The sequence below is a fragment of the Phascolarctos cinereus genome, unplaced genomic scaffold (genome assembly GCF_003287225.1).
Source record: "Phascolarctos cinereus isolate Bilbo 61053 unplaced genomic scaffold, phaCin_HiC Scaffold_4;HRSCAF=312, whole genome shotgun sequence".
In the NCBI taxonomy this organism is placed as follows: domain Eukaryota; kingdom Metazoa; phylum Chordata; class Mammalia; order Diprotodontia; family Phascolarctidae; genus Phascolarctos; species Phascolarctos cinereus.
This window is the reverse complement of record NW_027555847.1, coordinates 723,416,431-723,442,546: the sequence shown is the minus strand read 5'-3', so window position 1 is coordinate 723,442,546 and position 26,116 is coordinate 723,416,431. Positions and strand designations below refer to the sequence as shown.

At 49.7% G+C, this 26,116-nt stretch overlaps 1 protein-coding gene across 3 annotated transcripts in view; it reads right to left on the bottom strand.

Moving 5' to 3' along the window:
* The window catches only part of TANGO2 (transport and golgi organization 2 homolog), a 178,149-nt gene that overhangs the window by 40,864 nt on the left and 111,169 nt on the right, over nucleotides 1–26,116 (bottom strand). For all 3 annotated transcript variants that reach the window (XM_020996343.2, XM_020996344.2, XM_020996346.2), the window contains 2 exons: nucleotides 22,080–22,199; nucleotides 20,109–20,223 (listed from right to left, as the gene is read on the bottom strand). In XM_020996343.2, coding sequence (XP_020852002.1) covers nucleotides 20,109–20,223; nucleotides 22,080–22,199 — 235 coding nt within the window. The remainder of the gene's footprint in view (nucleotides 1–20,108; nucleotides 20,224–22,079; nucleotides 22,200–26,116) is intronic.

The window sequence follows — 26,116 nt, the reverse complement described above, 5'->3', positions numbered from 1 at the left end:
AATGACATACAAAAAATATGCAAAGCTACTCTGGGAGAGGGTGCTAGCAATGGGGAGGATCCAGATGGGTGTCCCGTCAGAGGTGGCCCGTGAAATCTGGCTACTTGGCTGAGGTGAGAAGGCATGGGGGTGGGGTGGGTGGGAAGCAGGGCTGAGCCAAGGCCCTCAAAGTGGAAGCTGTAGAGGGGTGTAGGGAGCAGGTCAGACCAGCTGGAGAGCAGAGTCTGTGCAGGAGACAGAGGCCTGTGGACTAAGTCAGAGAGGTGGCCACTACCAGGTTGGGCAGGGTTTTCAAAGCCAAGTGGAGGAGTCTGTGTTTGGACCTAGAGGCAGGAGGTTAATGAATGGGGAAGTGACCCTGGGGGTCGGATGTCAGTGAAAACTGTCCCAGATAACTGGATGCTCCAGCAGTGACCAGGGTGAAAGCTCCTAAGCTCCTCAGGGACAGCCCCTTGGGTCATATGCCAACTCTCCCACACAGAAGACGCATTTGGAATTACGCCCTGAGCCATATGAGCAGGCCCTGCAATACAGAGAAAAGCAGAAACAGTCTGAGCCTTGGAGGGAGAAGGAAGCTTACATTAGAATGCAAATCTCTAAGTCTCTGGGTCTGCAAAGCTACGGAGTGGAAGGAAGGAAAAAAGGAAGGCACCAGCAGCTGGTGGGGGGGGACTTAGAGAGGCCTCCTGCACAAGGTCAAATCTCAGCTGAGTCTGGAAACTGAGAGGAGAAGGTGAATGGGGCAGAGCGTTCCAGGCATGGGGGGGCAGCCAGTAGAAAGGCTGGAGAATGGAGATGGATGTGAGGCACTGTCAGGATGTCACTGTAGTGAGACTAAGTGGCACCTGGAGGGCGTAGAGGGTAACAAGCCTGGACGGGTAGGAAGGAATCAGATTATGAAGACCTTCAATGCCAAACAGAGGACTTTACTTTTAATCCTAGAGGCCATAGGGAGCTACTGAAGTTTAAGGAGCAGGGGGTGACAGGACTGGACCTGAGCCTTAGGAAAATCACTTCAATGGCGGAATGGAAGATGGATGGAATGGGAGAGACTGGAGGCAGGCAGACCCTCCCCTCCCCCCAGCAGCTACTGCAACAGTCCAAGAGTGAGGGGGTGGGGGCCTGCCCCAGGTGGGGGCAGGGTCAAAGGACAGAAGTGGACAGGATACTGTAAAGGTAAAACCACTAAGATCTGGTAATGGATTGGACATCCACAGTGAGTGAAAGTATTTGAGAACATCCCAAGGTTGTAGGCCTGGGCCTGTGGGATTAGGAGAGAGAGGCCCTCGACAGTAATAAAGGAATTCAGGAGAGAGGTGAGTTTGCAGGGTAAGACTTAGGTTTGGACACGTTGAGGTTGAGATGCCCCAAGGACATTCAATTCAAGGTGGCCAACAGGCGGCTGGGAATGCACTGCTTCTCTCAGGAGGCAGACATGGTATTAAGGTTGAGGATGAAGCCTCACTCTCAGGAGGGAGGGAAGGAAGGAAGTGAGGGAGGAAGGTGCTTGGACTCGGGAAGACCTCCTACTAGTGACCAGGAGGTCACTGTGGGGCCTGTCAGCTCTGCACAAAAGACAGCAAACCTTTCTTAGGCTCCTCTGGGTACTGTGCTAGGCACGAGGGATGGGACGCCGGGAGAGATAAGATACTGATGTTCCCAATTCAAGAACCGGTGATGAGGTGCCTTCTTCTGCATTAGGAAGCCTACATAAGAAAGCCAAACAGTCTCTGCCCCCAAGGAACTTATGTGGGGGACAGGGGAGGTACATGTTTATACATGGGCAATTTCTAAGGGAAGAGAGCATTAATAACGGGCAAATCAGGAGAAGTTTGGCACCTGAGCTGAGATTTGAAGGCAATTATGATTTCCTAGCTGGGAAGGGCCCATCCAAATAGCCCCCACCCAAGGGACAGTTAGTGAGCTAAGTATGAGGGTTAGGAGAGGCCCAGGCAAAGTTGGAGGAGAAATATGAGGAGGACGGATTCCCTTTCACCTGGGGAGTGATAGGAATGGCTTCTCAGGGAAAGTGGCACCTTGAAGGAAGGTACTTCAGTGGATTAAAACAGGGTACTGAGGGATGGCCCAAGTAAATGCAGAAGTGAAAACAGGAGATGAAGGCTAGTCCAGTTTAGCTGGAATACCTGAAGTAAAGCCAGAGAGCCAGGCTGGAGCCATACTGTGGGCAGCTCTGAATGCAGACTTGCCATGCCTGCTTGATTTTGTAGGCAGAGGGAAGTGGCTGAATGCTTCTGAATGGAGGAATGCCACAGTCAGGAGTGGTGTATAAGGAAGATGACTCGGGCAGAACGGTTGGGAATGGACAGGAAACGCAGAGACTTAAGGCAGGGAGACTGGTTAGGAGATAATTAGAAATCATTTAGGTGAGAGAGATGAGGGTCTATGCAAGGCTGATTGCAGCAGGAGTTAAGGGCACACATGAATGGGTACTGAAAAGATAGATTTGACAGGAGTTGGCCACGTATGGGGATGCTGGATATGTGCGCGAGGCGTACTGGAGTACAGGGCACCATTGGGAGTAATAGAGAAGCGAGGGTGGGCCAGGTTTGGAGGGAGGAGGTGGCATTGTGGGGTGCCACTGTGCCCTGCAAGTAGGGGTACTCAGCGGGCAGTGGGCCTGGGGGAGGCCAGGGTTAGAGACATAGGAGGCACTAATATGAAGACAACAGCTGAAGCCATGGGAGGGAAGGACAAGGGAGCTTCATGGCCATAGTCATGCTGTGGGCAGAGCGTTGGCCAGATTCTTCTCCAGGAATTCCGAGACACCCTTAGCTAAGGGAAACACTGGCTGTAAAGTCAAAATTCCTCTCCATCAAACCCTGTTGACTTTTCTCAAGACTTCCATCACTAATCCCCTCTTCAAGCCATCCTTCCTATGTTCTGATCAGTATCCGAGGTGAAGACGCTTGCTTCCAGATAAAAGAGCCCGGAGCGTCATACTGGGGATGCAGGAGGGGAGGAAGTCACGCAGTTAAGGAAGTGGTGTCCCCCGAAGAAAAGCTGAAGGAGAAGCTAGCACCTCTCCCGTCTCTTGGTCATCCTCCTCCTCTCACTATGGAGGCAGACTCATAGAACTGCCCTAAGTCCTCGCGGGGTGAACAAGGAATCCCTCCCACCATCTCGCCCATAAGAGACTTTTTAGCTGTAGGGAGTGAGGACTCCCAAAGAGCCCCTTCTCCCGTGGGCCCCACTGGGCCACTGCAAACATCCGCTGCCTCTTCCACATGGGGTTGTTCAGTCATTTGGGGGTTTCAGGTTCTGCTTGCTGCTTCCGTGATGCCGTCTATCCATCTCAGCCTCCACCATGTGAAATCCCTTGATGTATCTGAAGGCAGTCATCGAATTCTTCCCACGCCTTTCCTTCGTTTCCTCCCATGGCACCTTTGCATGGCGGGGCGTGCAGTCTCCTCCACATCCTAGCTGCCCTCCTCCCCGGGCTCCATGACATCGACGTTCCTCCCTGAGTGAACCTATGACAGTTCAGGCAAGGTCTGCCAAGCAGAGGATGGTGAGCTGCCCTGCCGTGTCTTCTTACCAAACCCAGGCTCCCTCAGCTTCTTGGCTGCTGTCTGTCACCCTGTGGAGCCACGGTGAGCTTGCAGTCCACTGAAAAGCCCAGATCTTCTTCGGATGAACTAGCCATGCCTCTCTACAATGTTGATGTCCACGTGCAGTCATGTGGGAGCCATGCAGTGGGAATCTGAGAGGGGGCGGCCTCTTGGGAGGTGACACAACGCAGGCTGAGTTAGAATGCACCTTTCACAAACTTCCTCTCAGCGCCAAGGGCAACTCTCCAGGACTCTGAGTCTCTCTAGCTCTCTGCAGAGCTCGGCTCAAACCTCACTCCCTACAAGAGGCTGACCCTGTTGCTCATGCTCCCCTCCCCCATCTCCTTGGATTGATTTTGCTTGACTTAGGTGTGTAAATGTTAGCTCCACCTGCCAAGAGAACGTAGGCTTACAGGCAGAGACGTTCGTTTTGGTCTCTATGTCCCGGTGCCAGGCCTGGTGCCAGGCACGGTGTGGTGACAAATGCTTGTTAGGTGACTGAGTTCCAAACCGGCTCCACACCAGAGGTGAGGAGACTCTTTCGGGAAGTCTCCCAAACCACTGGAAAAACAGAAGCAACTCAATTTAGTTAAGTGTTTGTTTGAGAAATTTAGAAATGTTTTTAGAACATTCCATTAGTCCAGGGAATAGAGTGCATAATTCTGCTTAATAGGCACACTAAATAATTTAAAATATATTGCACGGCCATATTATGGTTAGTTACGGGAGGAATAAAGAAGGCAGTAGAAGAAGGGAAAGAAGCAAAGAGACACAGGGGAAGAGAGTGATAATGAAAGAGAGTGAGGGAGGAAAGGAAGACAAGAGAAACGCAAGACACGTATCTGACACACACTCGCCAATGGAGCAGGGACTGGCAGGGTTTCCTGCTGCCAATGGCACTGTCTGTCCCACGGGGCATCCGGCCTAGTGCTGACCTTACCAGAACCCCGCTGATGCCATCGCTGGCCTCCTAAAGGCCTTCGGGAAGCTAGGCCCTGCCATAACTGGATGGCTCTGATTTTCAGGAAAACTTTTCATCCATCAAGTCTAAATCAGGCTCTCTGCACCTCTCTTACCCATCATTCTTTGGGGCTAAGCAGAATAAGTCTAATCCTTCCGCATGGCAGAAGTCAGAACCCCCCCCCCCGTTCTATCTGCTACAAGATAACACACGCAGTGCCTGTAGCTAGTCCTCATACAGGGATGGAAGGTAAAAAGCAAAGACAAGCATTTATTAAGCACCACTTATGTGCCAGTCACTGTGCTAAGCGCCTTACAAACATCTTACTTGATCCATATAACAACCCTAGGAGGGAGCTGCTATCCTTGTCTCTATTTTACAGATGAGAAAAGTGAGGCAGACACAGGTTAAGTAACTTGCCCAGTGTCACAAAGCTAGGAAGTGTCTGAGGCCAGATTTGAACTCAGGTCTTCCTGACACCAGGTCCAGAGCTCTATCCATTCCTTACCATCCTTACTGCACTCCTCTGGATATACTTCTAGCTCCAAGCTCAGACATGCTGAGTTCTGGGTTCTGGGTTCTAAGGTCTCTCTCAGCCCTGGCATCCCCTGTTCTAAGGCCCTTCCCAGCTCTGAACTTCTCTGTTCTCAGGCCCCTCCTGGTCCTGACATCCCCTGTTCTCAGGCCCCTCCCAGCTCTGACATCCCCTGTTCTCTCTCTCTCTCTCTCTCTCTTTTTTTTTTTTAAGGCAATTGGGGTTAAGTGACTTGGCCAGAGTCACACAGCTAGAGAGTGTTATATGGCTGAGGCCAGATTTGAACTCAGGTCCTCCTGGCTTCAGGGCCAGTGCTCTATCTACTGTGCCACCTAGCTGCCCCCATCCCTAAGGCCCCTCCTAGCTCTGACATTCTAAAGTCCCCCTTCAGTTCTAACATTCTGTGATTTTGCAGTAAGTCAAAAAAGAAAAGAGATCTTCTAGGGAGAAGATGCCAAAGGCATTCCTACGACAGAGTAACATCTAGGGATGCCCAGCTCCAAGCAGATGGGAACCCCTGGGAGTACAGGAGCAGGTGGGCTTTGGACCTCTGCCTCATGAGCATCACTGTCATCCCTAAGAACTCCCAGATTTTTTCATAAGAAGGATTATTGGGTGAGGTCTGTCTCCTGCCATCTTCTGTGGGTAGCCTGCTCCCCAGTCCCTGTATATTTGTCAGCAGCACACTTCAGCCCATGGTTCCAGGCTGTTAATAGCTTTCTGAATCCAAATTCCAGCATCTTTCCTATTATACAGCTAGGGCATCACTGTGCCTTCCACACACCTGATAAGGATGCCTCTGTGTCTTCACCTCAGATACCGATCAGAACATGGGAAGGATGGCTTGAAGAGGGGATTAAGTGAGCCTGCTAAGAGGCTGCTACAATTGTCCTTGAGCCTGTAGCAAGGGCTGGTGGTGGGAGGGATTAAAGCCATTTCAGTGCTGGAGTCAGCAGGAGCTAGTAAGAGATGGAGGAGTCCAGGGTCATAACTGCAGGGTTCCACACCCAGAAGGCTGGATGAATGTGGATGAATGGGGGAGTGAAAAGGAAGATTTACTGAATCAGGTCTGCATGAGTCTGAGGTGAGGTGAGATGGCCAGGGGCAGACTTCTTGTAACAGTTGGAGATTTGGGTCTAGAGCTTAGAGCTGGAGATACAGGTGTGGGAATTGTCAGCAGACCACAGGCAGCTGAATGAGACTGTCAAGGCAGACAGCGCAGAGGTAAGAGATAAGGGTCAAGGAGAGGGCCTTGGCAAGTACACATTCAGGGGTCCGGAAGAGGAAGAGGGCCTAGGGAAGGAGACAGAAGGTTGGAGAGGTAGGAAGACGCTCAGGAGTGGGTGGTGTTTCTGAAGGGAAAAGAAGAGAAAGCATTGAATGGGAGGGAGTGATGGGGACCGTATGAAACGCTGGGCCAGGAAGGATGTGACCTGACCCAGCTGCTGCGGGGGCATTGGCAACTTTTGAGAAAACAGCTTCAGGAGCGTGGTGGGGCAAAGTTTGGCTGGAGAGGGGTAAGGAGAGAGTGGGCAGTGAGGAAGTGGAGACATCAGGGGTGGCAGCTCTGTCTACAAGCTTAGAAGTGAAAGACAAGGGAGACTGGTACCTGGGTGGGTAAGAGTGAGGGCTGCAGTAGTCACTGTGGGAAATGAGGGGGGTCAGAAATAGCTTACAGATCAAGAAGATTACCAAGGAACATTGAGAGGTCCGGCTGAAGAGGTGGACTAGAGAACAGAAAATCACTGAACTTTAGAGGGGAAAGAATCATCACAGGTTAGCGAGTTAGTTTTCCTTCCTCATTTTGCACATGGGAAAATTGGGGCCCAGACAGGGTGAATGACAAACGTATGAACCCTGTTTTCCACCCCCAGCCGCCATCTTCTGGCTCCCATCACCCTCAACTCTGCCCCTCTGCCCCTCCAAGTCCCAAGAGGGCTGGCTCCATCTTCAATTGCTGGATCCTTCTTGGACTGACCACAGGCTGGCAAGCTAGCTCTTTAAGGGCATAGCAAATCTTGCCTAGTAAATGGCCAGGCTGCATTCCAAATCAGAGCCTTTTCATGTTTTTTCAAGGGATAACAAGGCATTAACTTATCTTTTCACTTAATTTTGTCCTTAGTTATCTTCTCCTTCCTTTTTGTGATTGCATCCTAGGCTTGGGAGGTTGATCAGGGACCAATCCCTCCCCCCTCAGTACCAGAGATTTAAACCAATAGAGAGTGAGGCCATTGGTCCCCTCGAGACCTCAGAGGCCACTGGTTCACGAGTCGAACACTCATTTTATGGCCAAGGGAACTGGGGGCAGAGAAGCTGTTTGCCCAAGTCACAGAGAAAGGAGCAAAGTGAGAGAGCCCAAATTCAAACGCAGGCTCTGGTGTCCCAAGTCCTTGTTGTTTCCACTGCTCTGGGATGGCAAAGTAAGAAGGCGCTACATCATCAGGCTGTCCTCTTCCTATCTTGCCCTTAAGACGTACAATCCGAGGTGCTCCTCTCTGGTTGGCAGGGAGATCTAAGAAGGCTCCTGTTTCCTGCTGAGTAACTCAGGGTCTCCACAGTCCTGACATTTCCATTCTTATGCCCTGTTCCCTGTTCAATCTTAGACCTTTGTTCTGATGTTTTTTCCTCTTCTGCTATTGAGAAAGCAGTTAGAAGTTTGTGGGTGTACAAGAATATTGTCTGGCTTTCTGGCTTCTTAAGGTTAAAAACTGGCTGTTTTGAGAAAGGCAAAATAACATTTGAGGCCATGGAAATTTGAAAGGAGAAATCATTATGAGCAAGAAGATTTGAATTGTAAAGAGAACTAATTACCCTCCAGTGCTTTCTGCTTGTCTTTCATATTTTGATAGATAAACCACTTAGCACAGAGAACAGTAATTAAATCATGTGAGCACTGTGGTGAGGAGCTGGGGGACTGAAAAGAGAAATTGTGTATTTTCTCACAACAGGATGACCTTCTATCTATCTTTGGTTTTGTTTTAACATTTTCTAGCTGGCAAACACCCTAGCGTCCCAAAATGTGTGCTCCGAGTGACATACGGCACTCCCAGTGGCAAGCTGGCCTTCGATGTTGCTGGGTTGGCTCTGTTTTACATTACAGCAGCTCAGGTTCAGCTTGGTCCAACAGGCAGTCAGTCAACAAGTCCTTATCAAGTGAGCGATAGCAGCCAGCTGCTGTGCTGAATGTTGGGGACACAAAGAGGGGCAAAGGACATGCACATTCGAACATGTATTGTCTCCCCCCCATTAGACTGTAAGCTCTTGGAGGCCAAGACCTGTCTTTCTCTTGATCGACTATAGCCCCAGTGCTTAGCACGGATTGGATCGGATAGGCGACAACGTGCAAACCATATGTATGTACAAACAAGCTGGATGCAGTGCAAATGGCTGCTGTTTGTCATGGAGGACCATGAACGACATCAGGGAGGTGATGCTGTGACATGCAAGAGAATTGGATTTAAGTGAGGGAAGGCTGTGCAAAGTCACCAGCCTCACTTCCTCCTCTGGAGCCATGTGGGCCCAGTGTAAATGGCAGATAGTCTTAGAATAAAGGGCCCAGCAGCAGAGGGGACCAGGCTGAGTCTTAAAGGAAACCACAGAGCCCAAGACGGAGGAAGAGGAGGAGAAGGAAGGGGGACAACCAGTGAGAAGGCTCAGTGTCCTTCATGAGCAGCAGCGAGGTCCTAGAGCTGGGTTGTAGAAGGTATGGAGAGGAGCGAGGAAGGCAGGAAGGGCTTTGAATGTCAGACAGACGGTTTTCTGTTTGTCCCAGAGGAAGTCACAGTCAGACATGCTCTGGAGACGCCTTGGGCAGGTGAGTAGAGCACAGACTAGCACAGGGAAAGAGCAACGACAGGAGAATGATTAGAAAGCGTTGCCCTAGTCTAGGTGAGGAGTGAGGCGGCCTCGGTCTAGGCTGGTGACTAAGAAAGGTGCGTGCACAGGAGAGGCTGTAAACACAAAAAGGACAAGATTGGGCCACAGAGAAGTCAAGGAGGACACTGAGCTTGTGTGTGAGCCTGGGTGACTGGGGGGGAGGGGGGGGTGCCCCGGACAGGAAGAAGGAAGTTGGGAAGGGGAAGGGGATGGAAGGAAAGATTCTAAGTTTTGTTTTGGACATGTTGGGTTTGAGATGTTTACCTGATGTCCAGTTTGAGAAGTCCAAGAGGCAATGTGAGTCTGCAGGTCAGAAGGCAGATATGAGAGCCTAACATAGAGATCTGAGAATCATCTGATACAGTTGATAGTGGAACCCAACAGAGTTTATGAGATTAGCAAGTGAGATCATTTAGAGGGAAAAGAAAAGAATGCTCAGGCAGAGCCTTGGGACACACCCACGGTTAGTGGCTGAAGACTGAGCAAAGGATTATGAGAAACAGTAGTCAAATGGGGAGGAGGAGAACCAGGAGAGACAGGCATCACCAAAACCCAACATCTAGGAGGAGAAAATGAGCGATACTTTGACCAGCCCATTAGGTTTAGCAGTTAAGAGATCGTTGCTGAATTTGGAGAGAACAGTTTCAGTGGAATGATGACATTGGAAGCCAGATTCCAGAAGATTTCAAAGTGAATTGAGAGAAAGGGAAGTGGAAACATGGATTGAAGACTGCTTTCTCAAGGGGCTTAGCCAAGATGGAAGAAAGACAGAAGGTTAATAAGGCTGGACAGATCAAATGAGGATTCGGGGAAACATAGACATATTTATGGGGAAGGAGCCAGTAGATAAGGAGAGATGGAAGATTAGTGAGGAAGTGGGGATGATAGTGTGGTCAGTCTCCTGGAGAAGATGGGAAGGGTTGGGGTGAAGAGCCTCAGCATGGAGAAGGACCGCCTGGATGTTGAGGAGGAGATAATGGGGGAAGATGTCTAAATGATATGAGAAGGTGGAGCTCTTGCCAATGGCCTCAGTTTTTTCAGAGAAGTATGTATGAGGCAAGGTTCTCAGCTGAGAGGAGAGAGGGAGTGCCGAGGCATTTTTGAGAAGGGTGAAAAGATTTGGAACAGCTACCACGAGGAATAGGAGAGGGAACTGATTGGGATGGTATAAAAAGATTGCCTTGCTGCAGCAAGGACCCAGTTGAGATTATGTAGCATAAATTTGTAGTTTGCCCAGTAAGCATGGTCCTGTGATCTCTTCCAACTCTGTTCAGTGGTTCAGGAATGTAAACAAAGGCAGCAGATGGTGGGAGCAATGCAAAATCAGGGTCTGTCTGGCAATAGGATGAGGGGCCAAGAGATTCTAGAATAGAGGCTAGTGTGGAGTTGAGCTGGCCAAGGAACAGAGATAGTGAAGAGAGAAGCCAGTATGGGAGTTAAAGCCTAGGAAAGAACAGAGGGTGGAGGGCTTGGGGGTCAGTGAAGATGAAGACCAGAGCCAGATTTTGCCAGGCACTGGGAAAGATGGAATGATAAAAGGTGATCAGCAGACAAGAGAAGTTTAGAGCTCATGAATGTGGAAGTGGAACGCTTTGGGGGGACACTGAGGTGGAGGTGGGGAAGCAAGTATTCAGATTGAGTGAATTGAGGAACTGGGAAGTTAGGGTACTTGAGGGAACATCGGTACATCATTGGAGACGTAAGGAGAACGTCCTAGGGCCTGAGAGAGAACGGCCACGGAGATCTGGATTGGGTGATCTCCTTGGAGAATATGATCGTCAAAAGAGGAGAAGCTGCTTAGTGATAGTAATGAGAGTCTGGAAGTGTCGGTGGGGAGGAAGGAGGATTCCAGCCCCTCCCCTTCTTTGGACCCTCACCCGCCTCCCACCACATTGGCTATTGCTCCCTGTCGGATGGGAGGCACCACATCTCCCTGGGAGTAGACACACGGTCCCCAGACAGCCATGAACATACAGGCCCTTGAGATTTAACTGAAGAAGTCGCTTCAGAGAGTGTGGCCCAGGCAGCAGGGAGAGCTGACTGTGGATTCCATGGAGGATGAGGCCAGGCTGATGGGCTCTTACTTGCATCCGGGAGTGTGTGTGTGTAGAGGGGACCGTGAGGACTCTACACAGAAGGTAAGGGCTTTGGGTTCCTGCAGTCCTGCTTGGGCCACGTGTTCCCTCTAGGGGCATTTCACCACCATTTCACTTTGAGTTGGTGCCCGCTCTTCCCTGTGTCAATCTGGTTGAATATCCTATACTACTTTCTAACCCCAGCATCTTACTAAATGAATTCGCTTTAAGTTAATTGCGTCTATTACTACAGGGAAGCTCACCAATGAGAACTGATCAGTTCAAGTGGTAGAGAACCACAGGATGGGGACCCTAGAACATGGGAGCAGCAGTCACCTTCTGGGGACCCAGCCCAAGAGGACAAGTTGGGACAGTCCTAGAGAAGGAGGGCTATAATACTAGGAACCTGTCTAAGCCTCAGATTCCTCACTTGAAAATAGGGATAAAACCAGTCCCTGTCTGCAGTTTTGGCTATAGAAATGTCCACTGTGATTACTTTTATCATTCTAATCATCATCATAGAAATTCTGATTTCTAGGGGTGAACACAGCAGCTCAATTGCTGTCTTACTGAAATATCTCATTAAGATCATTGGCCCAATGAAGAACATTAGCAAACATTTTCTCCAAAACCATTCTAGACTTTCCAAATGCTTCCGAGAAGACTGTCCTGGTAACACAATTTGTTCATGACGACGTGTACGTCTCAAAGTCATGAACTTGGACAACTAGAAGGATGGTGGTATCTCCAACAGAAACAGAAAAGTCTGGAGAATATGTAAGTGGTTGGAGAAGACTGTGAGTTCTGTTTTAGACATGGTGAATTTAAGCCACTTAGAGGACATCGAGTTGGACATATGCAACCAGTATTTGGTGATGTGAGACTGAAGTTCAGCAGGGAGATAAGGGCCCTATATATAGATCTCAGTCATGTGCATAAAGATAAAAATCGAATCCATTGGAGATAATGAGGTCAATGAGTAAGAAGAGAAAAGGGGCGAGGACAGAGCCCTGGGTCAGGGTGTAAATGATGAGCCAGAAAGGAGACGGAGAAGGAATGGTTGGAAAGATGGTGCTATCCTTCATTCTCTCTTTCTCTCTCTCTCTTTTTTTTTTGGTGAGGCAATCGGGGTTAAGTGACTTGCCCAGGGTCACACAGCTAGTAAGTGTGATGGGTCTGAGGCTGGATTTGAACTCAGGTCCTCCTGACTCCAAGGCTAGAGCTGTATCCACTGTGCCACCTAGCTTCCCCTTATCCTTCATTCTCAAAGAGGCCCAAAATGACATCACTATCAGGGATGTGTGTCCGACTGTGGCTGATCAGACCAACGTGAGTTTGGAATGTTCTACCACAGGTCGGGCACAAATAGTCCGTGTGAACAGTCAGAATGCAGATGTCTCTAAATCTGCACATCTCCCATTTCTTTTGAGCTACTGCAATTCTGCTTGGGCTCGCAGAGCACAGAGCCTTCTTTGATGATGTCATGCTATGCTGGTCAGTCCTGTGCCAGTGCCTCCCATGTCACATAAGTGATTCCAAAGTTCTTTGGAGAGACCTTGAGAGTGTCCTTGTATCGCTTCTTCTGACCTTCATGTGAACATTTGCCCTGTAAAACAGTCTGTTAGGCAGACATATGTTTGGCATTTGAACAATGTGGCCAGCCCATCAGAGTTGAGCTCTCTACAGTAGAGTTTGAATGCTTGGTAGTTCAACCTCCAGAAAGGACGTCAATGTCTGGTACTTGTCCTGCCAGGTGATCTTCAGAATCTTCCTAAGACAATTCAAATGGAAGCGATTCAGTTTCCTGGCATGGTGCTGGTAGACTGCCCAGGTTTCACAGGCTTACAACAATGAAGTCAGTTCAACAGCTCTGTAGACCTTCAGTCTGAGTAGTCAGTCTAATACCTCTTCTCTCCCATACTATCCTTTGGAGCTTCCCAAACACTGCGCTACCTCTGGCAATGGCTGCATCAACTTCATTTTCTATGTGGACATCCCTGGAAAGTACACTGCCAAGGTAAGTGAACTTACCGCAGCATTCAACACTTTTCCATTTGTTGTAACTGATGGTTCCACATATGAATGGTGTGGAGCACCTGTGTTTTCTTGGTGTTAATTGTTAGGCTAAAATTAGCACAGGTAGCACAGAATCAATCTATATTTTGTGGCATCTCAGCTTCAGAGGCTGCATCGAGTGCACAATCATTTGTAAACAAAAAGTCATGTACCAACTCTCCCTCCACTTTAGGATTGGCTTGTAGCCTTTTTGAGTTAAATAATTTACTGTCAGCTGACCCTGATACCATGTTCACCCTTGCTGAAGGTGACCTATAACTGAAAACATCATACTAAAAAGCACAGCCCTGCTTCACCCCACTGGCGACTGGGAAAACTCAAGAGCACTGTCCATCATCCATAATCTGTGCAAGTATACTGTCATGGAACTGGCATATAATACTGATAAACTTCTCTGGGCGACCAAATTTTGTCACGATCTTTCACAGACTCTCATGACTGACAATATCAAAGCCCTTAGTCAGATCGAAGAACATTGTGTACAGACCTCTGTTTTGCTCCTGGTGTTTCTCCTGGAGCTGTTGGGCAGCAAACACCATGTTGACTGTTCCTGGGCCCTTTCTGAAGCCACACTGGCTCTTGGGTAGATGACCAGAGGGTTTTTTTGGTTTGTTTCAGAGGGATTCATCTTCCTGACACCTATACACCCCAGTCAGACAGGTAGGAGAACCAAGAGGGAGAAGCGTCAAAAACTCAGGAAGGAGAAGGTATTCAGGAAGAGGGGGTGGCCAATCATGTTAAGGCCAACTTTCTCCAATTTATCTTATATCACACAGTCATTTGAATGATGTCTCCCCCATTAAACTGGGAGCTCCTGGAGAGCAGGGGCTGCCTTGTTTTACTGTTGTGGTTCTTCCCTTTCCTTGTATCCCCAGTATTTAACACAGTGTCTGGAATATAGTAGGTCCCTAATGAATACTTGGTGACTTGACTTGAAGGAGAATAAAGACTGAGAAAAGGTAAATGCATTCAGCAGTTAAGAGATCTTTGGTTACCTTGGAGAAAGCAATTTCAGCTGAATGGTGAGATCAGCCACCAGATCACAAGTGCTCAGAAAAATAAGTGGGAGGAAAGGCAGCGAAAGCAATCAATGTTTTCAGAAGGAGCTAGGTTTTGAAGGGAAGAAGAGCTAAAACAAGACAGCTCGAAGGCACGACAGGATGAAGGGACCTTGGCGTGCCTGTGGGCAGCGGGGGAGGGGCCAGGAGCAACACTCAGAGGGGAAGAGGAACAAGCGGACTGAAGTCCTGCACACAGTAGGTGTTCGATAAATCTCTAACTGGAGCTAGTGCAGTCCTGCCATTTTACTGAGGAGGAAAGGGAGGTGCAGAAAGGGGCAAGCAAGTAAGAGAACCGGCATCTTCCCTGCGTTCTCCGGCTCTGGATGGATCCATCACTCTTTCCATCAAACTCTACAAGCTCTTTACAGAGGCCAGGTAGATGCTAGGGACTCTGCTCCCTCACTTTCTCGGCCTGGCTGCCCTGTGCTTCTCCTCCCAGCCTCCCCCCTTCACTGGAGGGCTTCAAGGAAAAGCTCGACGGGCACTTGTGGGGTGTGTGGTGTGTGTGGGGGCCCTGTTGAGACACTTTAGACCAGGAGGTCTCCTAAGTCCCTGCCAACTTTGAGATACTTTGAGTCTTCATATCTTGTCCAAGGGGCAGCTTGATGGTACAGTGGATAGAGCAACAGTCATGGAGTCAGGAAGATTCATCTTCCAGAGTTCAAATCTGGCCTCAGACACCTCCTAGCTGTATGACCCTGGGTAAGTCATTTAACCCTGTTTGCCTCAGTTTCCTCATCTATAAAATGAGCTGGAGAAGCAAACGGCAAACCACTTTAGTATCTTTGCCAAGAAAACCCTAAACGGGGTCACAAAGAGTTGGACATGCCTAAAATGACCAAACAGCAGCAAATCTTATCCAAGGGTGAATGTCAGCCTTTACGTAAAATCTTTCTAAACCCTGCATTGATGGAGCCTCCATTAATGAGCTTATTGCTCAAGCTATAACTAGCAATTCTTTGTGTGCCAGACAAGTACCACAAACCATGCCCAGGGTGTGGGGCTGTGGCAGGAGCTGCCCCAGCCTGCCATGGGCTGGCTCCTCATTTTCACCATCCTGGCCAACAAGGTGCACTAAGGTCTCTGGTTCCCACATCACTAAAGGTCTACAAGGGTAAGTTACGCCCTCTCAATATGGCGCCTGTGGGGCAAAGCCCTGGTCACCTCACGCTGGTTACAATTATCACATCCTGCAATTGATGAATTCTCCACAATTGTCCATGCAAATGCTCAGAGGCCTGGCCACAAACATGAAGCCACTTTTCATTCTACTCCTGGCCTCAGGCACCTTATTGATGGGATTGCTGCAGTTCTAATGATGTGCCATTCCCCATTATCATGTGTCTTGTGGGAGCTGACGGGCCTGCCCTTTAGCCATCCGCTGTGAGGAGAGCTATAAAGTAATTTTAGGTCTTGTATGTTCTGAAGCACTATTGGAGGGGATACCAACTGCTATGCAGCTCAAATTCTCCTTTGATCTGGGCCAGGCTTCATTTGGTCTCTCTGATGTATAATTTTACATCCTTAATAGTTTCCTACTCATGAGAGACTCCAAAAGTCGCTACCATCCTAACCTGAACCATTCTTAATCTTCACTCTCTTGGGTTCTCCCTATTCACGTGACCTGGCGACCACTGTGAAGAGACTTCAAGTCTTCCTTTTTTCACTTGCCAACAAAGAGTTACATCAATGCCTTCAATTACCATCGTGCCCACTCTCCACTGATCTTCATCCTTTCATCTCATTCACTCTGTGTTGCAATTTGAAATCTGCGGCAGTTCTGTAATCTCCTGTCCTGTCTCTAGGTCTGTGAGTCCCAGGAGCCCCTCCACAAAAGACAGCCATCACTTTAGTTGTTTAATTAGTCGGGTCTTCAAATGTTCCATGCAAAATCACTCAAAATCATGCCATTCACGAGATGACGGCTGTTTTCCCTGCTCACCTCTTCTAATTGAGGATGCCAGGTTTTATCAAGTAAACTCAGAGCCACCAATTGCCAGCATTGGAATGACCCTTGGAGATATCATAAGGCATATCTCTCCCTTTAGGGATGGAGCAAAGGAAGCAACCTGACGATTCACCAAACCACCCAAGGAGAATCGGAGCGGTCGGACCAGAGGCTCCTTCTCCTCAGTTAAACGCTTTCCTGTTTATCCCATTGCTCAGGCCCCACGTCCCTGCTGTCCTTGCCTAGCCCTGTGGGACATGGTGCGTGGATGGAACGCCAGGTCTGGGGTCAGGAAGGGCCTTGGGGGCCTCGCCTATCAAATGAGGAAGCTGGACTCAGTGACCTTGAAGGTGTTTTCTAGTTCTAGATCCACGAAGCTCTGACTACCCAGAGACTCTTGGACATCGTCTCCCGAGTTGTAGCCAAATTGTCACTGACTTCAGTGGCCTTGTTCCTGAGCAATCCACAGCACTCAAATGACGTGGTCTCCTAGACTTTGCGTCCTCCCCGTTTTCACAGCTAAAATCCTGGGCAGACCATCCCATCAAGTCTTACCTGCAGGCAGCCAGGAGCCTGGACAGAGAACTGGCCTTTGGGTCAGAAGGCTTTGCGTTGAGGCCTGGCTCAGCTGGGGTTGCCTTGCGTCTGTGGAAGGCATGGAACCATCGTGAATCTTAGTCTCCTCTCCTGTGAAATACGGATGAGAATCCTTGTGCCTCTCACTGTTACAGCCCGTGATGGGAGAAGGGATTTGGAGATTGAACCCTGACGGGAACTCAGGATCAAGCAGTCAATCAAAGAGCAGTTACCAGGCTCCAGGGATCCGAAGACACTGAGGAGGCCGTCTGGCTCTCGGAGGAGTCTTCACTCTACAGGGGAAGATGACCTGGGCATACAGGAAGAAGTTTGTGCAAAAGGAGGATGGAGACAGGCTGGGAAGGGCCCTAACTGCCACCCAGAAGGCTATGCATTTGAGGGCTAGGGAGCTACTGGAGCTTCCTGAGTGGGAGGGAGGGGCGGCAAGGCCAGACCCAGACACCAGGAATGTGCTTTGGCAGCTTCGTGGAAGACGATGGAGCAGGAAACGATTTGAGGCCGGAAGACTAATTAGGAGAGAGGTAGGCTAACGAAGAATGAAGAATGACTTTCGGGTTGCAGACACAGGTGACTGGGAGGATTTTGGGGCCCTTGACGGAAAGAGGAAACCTGGGAGGAAGGGTAAATTTGGGGGAGAACACGATGGGTTCTGTTCTGGACATGTTGAGATCCTGTGGCACACGCAATTCAAAATGTCTGAGAAACATCTGGTGAAGCAGAACTGGAGCCCAGGAGAGAGACTAGGCACAGAATAGCAATGTGGGAATTATCTCATGAGAGATTACCACAGAATGTGCTAAACTGATGAGGTCCCTGAGTGAAAGAATCAGGAGAGAGCAGAAGAGGGTCTAGGACAGAAACTACCTACTGATCTGGATGGAGACCTAGCAAAGGAGATGCAGAAGGAGTGGTCAGAGAAGCAGGAAGAGAACCAGGAGAGAGGGTGTCCTGACCAAGACAGAAGAGAGTTTTGAGCAGGAGACAGTGATCAACAGTGTCAAAGGCTGCGGAGGTCAAGGATGAGGACTGAGAAAAGCTAGCAGATTGGACAAAGAAGAGGTCACTGGCTACTGGAGAGAGCATTTCCAGTTGAGTGATGAAGACAGACTCAAATGAGGGCTGTTGAGGGATGCACCATTCCTGCTCGTTTGTGGGTAGCAGGGACAATATTGGTTATTGGTTGTATGTCCTTGACATCACCAGGCAATGTTTTGGCTTGTGCATAAACTGGATTTCAGGGATGTAGAGCTGCACAAAGTCACGGGCCTCACTCACTTCCACAGTCATCCTCATCTAGTGGTAGCACAAAAGTCAGGATGACTGGCCACGGCCTGAGATGCAGCGGAAGACCTTGTGTCTTAGATGCCTGACCGAGCTCTCCACAGCGTGAGCTTGAGCTGCCTTTGTGACCATAGAAACAGATTGTTCTCATCTGCCCATTCTGCCAGGAAAGCCTGGAGTAGATACCCCCCTAACTCACCAGTTAGGTGCAAGGCCCTTTAGTTACCCCTCAACCAGGCTCAGCCTATCTACTAAGAAAGTATCACTGGGGCGTGGCTGCTGCGCATGCTACAGCTTTCTTGAAGCCACAGTGAGAGGTAAGTGCCAGGCAGACCCCGAAGGTAGATGAAGAGCCCTGAAAAGGGCTTGGCACATGGTATATACTGGTTATTTGCTGATTATGTTGGGGGATTCCTCAATCCAGAGGTCCTAAGATCCTCCCCACAGTAAGTCTTCCTACCCTGGTCCCTCGGACTGGAGGTCAAGAAATCAAGAGGTTAGTTCAGAAGAGAAAAAGTATGCCACCAGGTGATGGGCAGGGAAGGTGCTAGGAAATAGGAGAGACTGAAAATTAGAGACAGGGGATGATAGTGGGGGAAATCCACAAGAGGAATGGCGGGGATCAAAGGGACAAGCAGAGTAGCTGGCAATGGACATCATAGGACACTTGGCTGTCTGAGCCCCAGTGAACAAATGGACAGCTTTGCTTGAAACAGAGGGAAAGAGAGAGCAAGCACATGAACCTGGGGGAGAGGGACATCTGTCAAGAAGAATGTCTACAAAGTGAGAACGCGCCACTGATTTTAACAACGCCCACTCAGAAGCATCCCTCAGAGCAATAGCACCAGGTTACCATCCAACCTTGTCCAAGGGGAAGAAGCATTGGTGAAGCACCTACTATGTGCCTGAGCAGCCCCAGAGGTGAGCTGAATAGCTCTGCCCTCTGCTGCCCAAAGAGAAGATCTGCTTCCACTCTAGCCTCAGGAGAAGAGAGAGAATTCCCAAGGCCTGTGGGCCTAAGCCTGCTAGTGGCACTGTCCAGGCCCTTGAGCGCGTGTGCACACCTCTTCCTTCTTGCTGGACCTCGGGTTGCTCTTTGACCCCTGAAGGAAAGTGACCACTGTTGGAATAGCGCTTTGTGAAGTGGAAATCATCGCCACCGACTTGGGAAAGCCTGATTGTGGCGGGTCTCCACCCCCCCCAACCCCTCCCCCAGGCAGGATCAGCAGCGCAGGCTTCACTTCCCTTTCCAGCTGACATCCCCTTGCCGTCAGGGATGACGTCCAGGGCGCCTAATTCTGTAGGAATTCTCTTTCTGCGTCTGCCGGCCCTATTAGGATGTAAGCCGAAGGAGGGCTAGGGTCATCGGGGCTGTGGACGCTCTGGAAGACACCGACTTGGCGGCAGCTTCAGCCAGTGAAAGTGCTGGGTTTTACTTGTGCTGCCTCGATGTTTCCTCTTTAGTATTATGGCTCCCCTGGAGCCCCGGAAATCAATGAAGGTGAAACAGTAATTGAGGAGGGGATGTAGAGAAACTCTTGAGGATGTTAATTGTAAAAGAAGTCAGACTTTAAGGCGCAAACAGAAAAACTCTAAAAAGCGTTTCCAAAGCAGAACTGGAAAGGACCAAGTCGGGGCGGGACGGGGGAAAGGGGGGGGGAGGACTAGCTACTGCACGTCCAGAGAGGCCATGCTGGGGGGGCACGCGCCGGAGCACATTCGAAGCGGGAGAACCAGGACAGGAGAACGTGCGCTTTAGCCCTGCGGCATCTGGAGGCCTGTCCTTGTTCTGCTGGCCCTGGGGCGGCAAGAAGTCTTGCACATAGCAAATTCAAGTGGCAGGAAAAGCTTCCTAACCGTGAGAGCCTTTCCGTGGGGGATGTTGTGCAAGGGATTCTTGGTCAGATGTGGATTCTGTCCCTGGGGAGGCAGAGGTGGCCGGGTTTTCCTCTTCTGCTTGGTCTAAACGCCCCTTCGTTGGATATTCTGTCTGACCAGGGAAAGCAGGGAGTGCGTGGACTCCAGCGTGGAGGCAGAGCCCGGCCCCGCGCCTCGGGCCGCCCTGCCGCCGCCGCCCTTTGCCAACCTTCCCCTGCGCATCGCTGAGCTCGCTCACAGTACAGACTTACTTTAAATCGGCAGTTATCAAGTTAAAGCCGTTGTACAGGTGTGCTTCTGAGGAGATTTTTTTCAGGTAGGAGAAGCTGTCCATGTCCGTGGTTAGGAAGTGGGTTACGAGCTCACCTACAGGGAAGGGAAGAACAGAATGAATGAGCAGGATTCTGGGCCCCCCCCAACCCCCTCCAATCCCCCAGATGAAGCAGGCGGGGCTGGGCCCTGAGGAATAGCAGGGATGGTGGGACCCGAGAGTCACAGTCAGAAAAGACCTTAGAAGCTCACTGGATTACGGACAGGAAGCTGCGAGCCCGGCAGGCACATGAGAAACTTGAAGGAACAGGACGGCCATTGGAATGATAGCAGAGTGAGGCACTTAGGCTCAAAAAGTTCTTCATACTTTCTAGAGAGCTCTGACATTTGTCCCTTCTCTGATTCTCACAATAACCCTGGGCCATCGGCAAGGGAGGGATAATTATGCTCATTCTGTAGATGAGGAAACAGGTTGAGAGGGCTGGGCTGACATGGCAGGGTCCTCCACTGCCTCAGTGATAGAATCAGTCTCACAAGCTGGCCCCGAGGCTGAGCTGTCCCTCAGCCCTTCCTAGAGCAGCCACGTACAGCCCAGGACTCCTAACCAGGGGCTGGCAGAGAGTCTTCTTAGAAGATAAGAGCTGACAAGAGGCTGTCCCCAGGGGCTGAGACCTTGGCTGCTCTGATTCAGAAAAGGACAAGGAACTCCTCAAGGGACCTGAGTGTCTCTTTTCTTTCCCTTCCCTACTTAGCTTGGGCATTCTTCATTCTGCCTTTGAGATTACCAGCACAAACTGTAAAATCTCTTAACTAAGAGTGCGCGGACGACAAATCTCAAAATGCTTGTAAGGATTCTCACAGGGCACCAAGGGCTTTAGCGAGGAGCTGGTGTAGACACCAGGGCGTGGTCGGGAGGTGCAATTAGGGTTAGGGTTAGGCATGAGGCCTGCTCCACATAGCTCTGAGCCCCCAGACAGGCACTGCATGGGCCTTCCACATGGGGTCTTTAGAGATGCCAGAGAGGAAGAAGGGGCCTGAGGCACAAGGGCTGCTGAGGTGAAAACCAGCACTCTGTGGTGAGGCGGAGGGTCAGTGCAGTGAGCGGTGGCAGAGAAATGGGGCACAGGCTGCAAGGAATGGGGTGGTAATGGTCTGCTCTCGGTTTTCCTCTTGACACAACTCAAGGAACCTGTGAGCAGCGTCATTAACAGCTGGCTTTGGTCTAGCCAAGGGCTTTGGCTACTCCTGAACTCCCATCCACAGCATGTATCTGTACGGGAGGTGAGCAGCGAAGGAGCTTGATCTTATCAGACACATTCTAGCATCCTTTCACCCACTATAGAGTGGTGCAGTGGACAGAGCGCTGGGCCTTGAGTCAGGAAGACCTGATTTCAAATCTAGCCTCAGGCATTTACTAGCTGTGTAACCCTGGGCAAGTCACTTCAACTCACTGTCTGTCTCAGTTTCCTCATCTGTAAATAAAAGGAGAGGGCTGGACTCAATGACTTCCAAGGTATCTTCCAGTTCTGAATCTATGATTGTGTAAGCCTGTATCACTGAGCTTGCTTCCTAGGTCCCCGTCCTTGGAGCAGGGTACTGCCAGTGACATGACGCTTTTCCAATCTGAGCTGACAGAATAGGGAAAAGAGTTTTGTTTTTTTAAAGGGAGTTGAGGCAGCACATGATGTAACAGAACAGGTAATGGACTTGAGCTCCAGGTAGAATGGTGGTTCACAGCTTTACTCTGACATGTGCTAGGTGTGTGGCCATGGGCCTCAGTTTCCCCATCTGGAAATGAGGATCTAGCAACACCTGCAGGATGCATCTCAGGGGGAACAAGGAGATGGAAAGTGGTTTGTAAACTTAAATCGGCATCTTAATGCCTGCTATTATTAGAAGGCTTTTTTTTTTTAACAACACGCACCGCCATCCAGAGCCTTTCCGCATCGTACCTCTGCCTTTGGCGTCTTTATCAAGCTTCGGTTGCATGTAATTTGTCAGGGCTGCCAACTTTCCTTTCTTACTGATTCCAAGCCATGACCCTCCTTCTTTCCCTTCTTCCATATCTAGACCTGTGTCAAATGATAAGAAGAGTGAAAACACATCAGCTCCCACATGAGGCTGCCGCCACAGCTTTCCCTGCCTTGGACGTCTCACCCTGAGACGCTGTGATTCTGCACAACTGAATGCGATGCAAGCAAACCTGAGAGGAGTCGGAAAGCCGATAACTCCGCCGCCGCCTCGTTGGGTTCTATGGGTGAGTGGTAGATGCTGGCATTGGTGTGAGAGGGAAGCCCCCCTTAGCAAGGTCAGTTTTTTTCTCACTGGTAAGGTAATGGGATTGACCTTGCTGGTCTCCACGCTAGCTGCTCTCTCTAATCCAACTGTGATTCTGGAATCTCCGTCTCCTGCCTCCTTCTATGTGAGCTCTGTTGAAACTGGTGACTTAACCACCAGTATTGCTCAGTTTAGCAAACTAACTAGAGGTTCCATGTGATAAATATGGTGAATAAAAATGACTGAAAATTCAAAAAAAATCAAAATGTGTTTTGTAAAAAGAACAAAACCAAGAACCTTTATTAGGACTATATGTCGTTTCAATTTAAGATATGTTGAAGCTTCAAAATATTGCTATACAGCCATGTGTACACAGTGGGTGCTTACTGGTTATTGTCCTTTGTGCTTGAAGAGGACCAAAATGACATCACTACATAAGGGTCAAGGTACAGTGTGTCTGACTGTGGCTGATCAGACCAGTACAAGCTACGAAGGCTGTCCCACAGGTTGGCCACAAATAGTCCATTTGAACATTTGGAATGGAGACGTCTAAATTTGAGCATCTCACATTTCTTCTGAGCTACTGCAATTCTGCTTTGCTTATAGAACACAGCACTTTCTTTGCCGTGGGCACACCATGCTGGGTGGTCCTGTGCCAGCATCTCCCCTAAACTTCCAAAGTTCCTCAGAGAGAACTTGAGAGTGTCCTTGCATTTCTTCTTCTGACCTCCGTGTGTGCTTGCCTCGTGTGAGTTTTTGGTAAAGTAGTCTTTTAGGCAAACATAAGTTTGGCATTCAAACAATGCGGCCAGCACATTGGAGTTGCACTCTCCGCAGCAGAGTTTGAATGCTTGGCAGGTTAGTTCAAGAAAGGACCTCAGTGTCCAATATTCTATCCTGCCAGGGGATCTGCGGAATCTTCCTAAGACAACTCACATGGAGGCGATTCGGTTTCCTGGCATGACGCTGGCAGACTGTCCAGGTTTCACAGGCATGCAACAATGAGGTCAGTGCGACGACTCTGCAGACCTTCAGTCTGGTAGGCGGTCTAATCCCTCTTCCCTCCCCCACTTTCCTTCGGAGCCTCCCAAACCCTGAGCCAGCTCTGGCAATGTGTGCATCAACCTCATCATCTACGTGGACAGCCCTGGAGAGCGTACTGCCACGGTAAGTGGACTTGTGCTTAATAAATGCTGAATGGCTTAGAGACTAAACCATTTGCTTCTCCAATGCTCTGAGAGTGCTACTATGACTTCACTGATACGGGCCCTCCTGCTGACACTGGCAGCCGAGTTGCTGTCCAGTGCTGGGTTCCTCCTTCTGGCCTCTACAGATCCGGAAGAGTTGCCGTGGATGGTTCTCCTTCACGGACAGCCTCCCAAGACCTGGAAGCCCAGGGTCTGACCCCTGTGCCAGGATGAGGTGCCAGAATGAGACTTTACTGGATGTATGTCCTCTAATTACATAGTGCTTAAGATCACAGAGCGCTCCCATAAACTTTCGGGAGCGGAATATAAATAGGCTGCACGCTGCCCCTTGTTCATTTACTTCTCAGCTATGATGACGACCACTGCAGAAGAGCCGCGTGTACATGCCACAGGAACCGAGCCGTCATTTCTCTGGAGCCCCAAGGACAAGGAGTGTCTGCAGGATCGCAGGACAAATGAAGAGCTCTTCAGAGGCTCAGAGGGGGCTGACGTCACACGGGAGGGTAGCTTGGTAAAGAGGACTCACAGAGTGGACCTCACAGGAGCACAAATGGCCACCTCCGAGTGAGCTGATGGTCCAGCTGCTCAGACGGAGACACAACCCACGAAAAGAGGATTCCCTAGTGCTCTGCTCTTGTGCTGCACTGAGTGACAATGCACCTGGATGAGTGAGTGTGTGAATGAACGCGCGGATGAAGTTCCAGGCGCTGACGACAACAACCATCCTTCGTTTCAAGGAGGACTGAGGATGTCACAGGCTGGTGTCTCGACCTGTACATGACTCGGATTGAAGTGAGGCAGAGCTGCACAAAGTCTTGCACCTCACTCCTTCTTCCAGTCATTGAAGTCCAATAGCAAGACAAGTCAGGATGTCTGGCAATGGCCTGGGAGGCAGTGGACCTTGGCGTCTCGGATGGTTGGCCAAGCTCCACGTGCTCCACACCGCCTGCTCCAGCCATCTTCATGGACGTCGGCACAAGCTGTTCTCATGCACCCATTCCTCCAGGAGGTCTTCACACGCTTGGGGTGGACGCTCCTCTAATCCACCTACATGTCTGAGGCCTGCTGCTCCCTGTCAGCCAGGTTTTGCCCATCTGCCAGGACACTTTTACCGGGGTGTGGCCACTGCACACACTATAGCTTCTTGGAGCCACAGGCGAGAGCTGGGTGACAGGTGGGCACCAGAGGTGGATGAGCAGCCCTGAAGAGGCTCAGCAGCCCTCACACCAGAGCTGCTGGTCCTCTGGGAGCACCCATACACCCCACATACATAGACAACATACTGTACACCATGAAGCCATAATGGCGAGCCTCCCCGACAGGCACAGTTACAAGAGGGAAGCCAGGAAGCAGAGCTCTGAAGGCTTTTCCCAGAAGCAAGGAGGCCACATTTCCGTTTCCTTCTTAGAACAGACTGAGTATCTACATTCCAGGTTAAAATGGGAATCTATGGCAAGAGGAACTTGGATGAACAGAAGTTTGCTAAGCAGCCAACTTGGCAATAATGCAGTGCTGACACTGAGGGCTGACTGTTGTAAAGAAAAGCATCCTCAGAAACAAAGGAGCTCCCCATGCACCATGCCTCAGGTACGGCTCAAGTGAAATGCATGTGATCAGTCTCCCCCAAAGCCCACCCCTCCTAACTCCCTCATTTTCTTTTTAAAAATAGATTGTTCTCTTTTGCTTTCACATCACCTAGATTTTCTTCTTTCCCCTCCCAGATAGCCATCCCTTATAAATGACAAAGAATTTTTTTAAAAAGAGACAAAAAATCAGCAAACCCCATCAACTCATATGACGTGATATGCAGCGTTCTGCAGCTGTGGCGCCCCGCCCCCCCCGATGCTCCAGCATCTGACCTCGTACAGCATCAGCTCTGCTTGTTTTGCGCCGGTTGGCGCTGCTGTTGTCACTGTGTGTATTGCTCTCCGGGCTCCCCTTTGCATCACTATGGTCATGTACGTCTTTCCACACTTTCCCCTATTCATCACGCTCATCATTTCATACGGCAATAGTCCATTACAGTCATGACAGGTTTAGCACCCCCACAACCAATGGCCATCTACTTGGGTTCTAATTCTTTGCTGCCATAAAAAGCAGTGCTATGAATGGTTTAGGGCATATGGAGTCTTTTTTTTTGTCAATGACTTCCTTGAGGTATATGCCTAATGGCAGAAATCTCTGGGTTAAAGGGTATGGGCATTTCAGTCATTTTATTTGCATAATTCCAAATGGCTTTCCATAACGCTTGTGCCAATTCACAGTTCTAACAGCTGGTTTTGGAGGTGTGAATTGTGTGAAAGCAATTTGGAATTATAAAAATAAATTCTACCTGTCTCACAACCATTCTACCATGCACTCCTCCTGTTCTTTGTCGTCTTTGCCAATTTTCTGAGGGTTTTTTAAAATGGGCATTTCTTTTACTATTTGTGAAATGGAGAATTCTTTCATGTGACTGTTAATAGGGCGTGATTCTTCTTTTCAGAACTATTAGTTCATTCCTT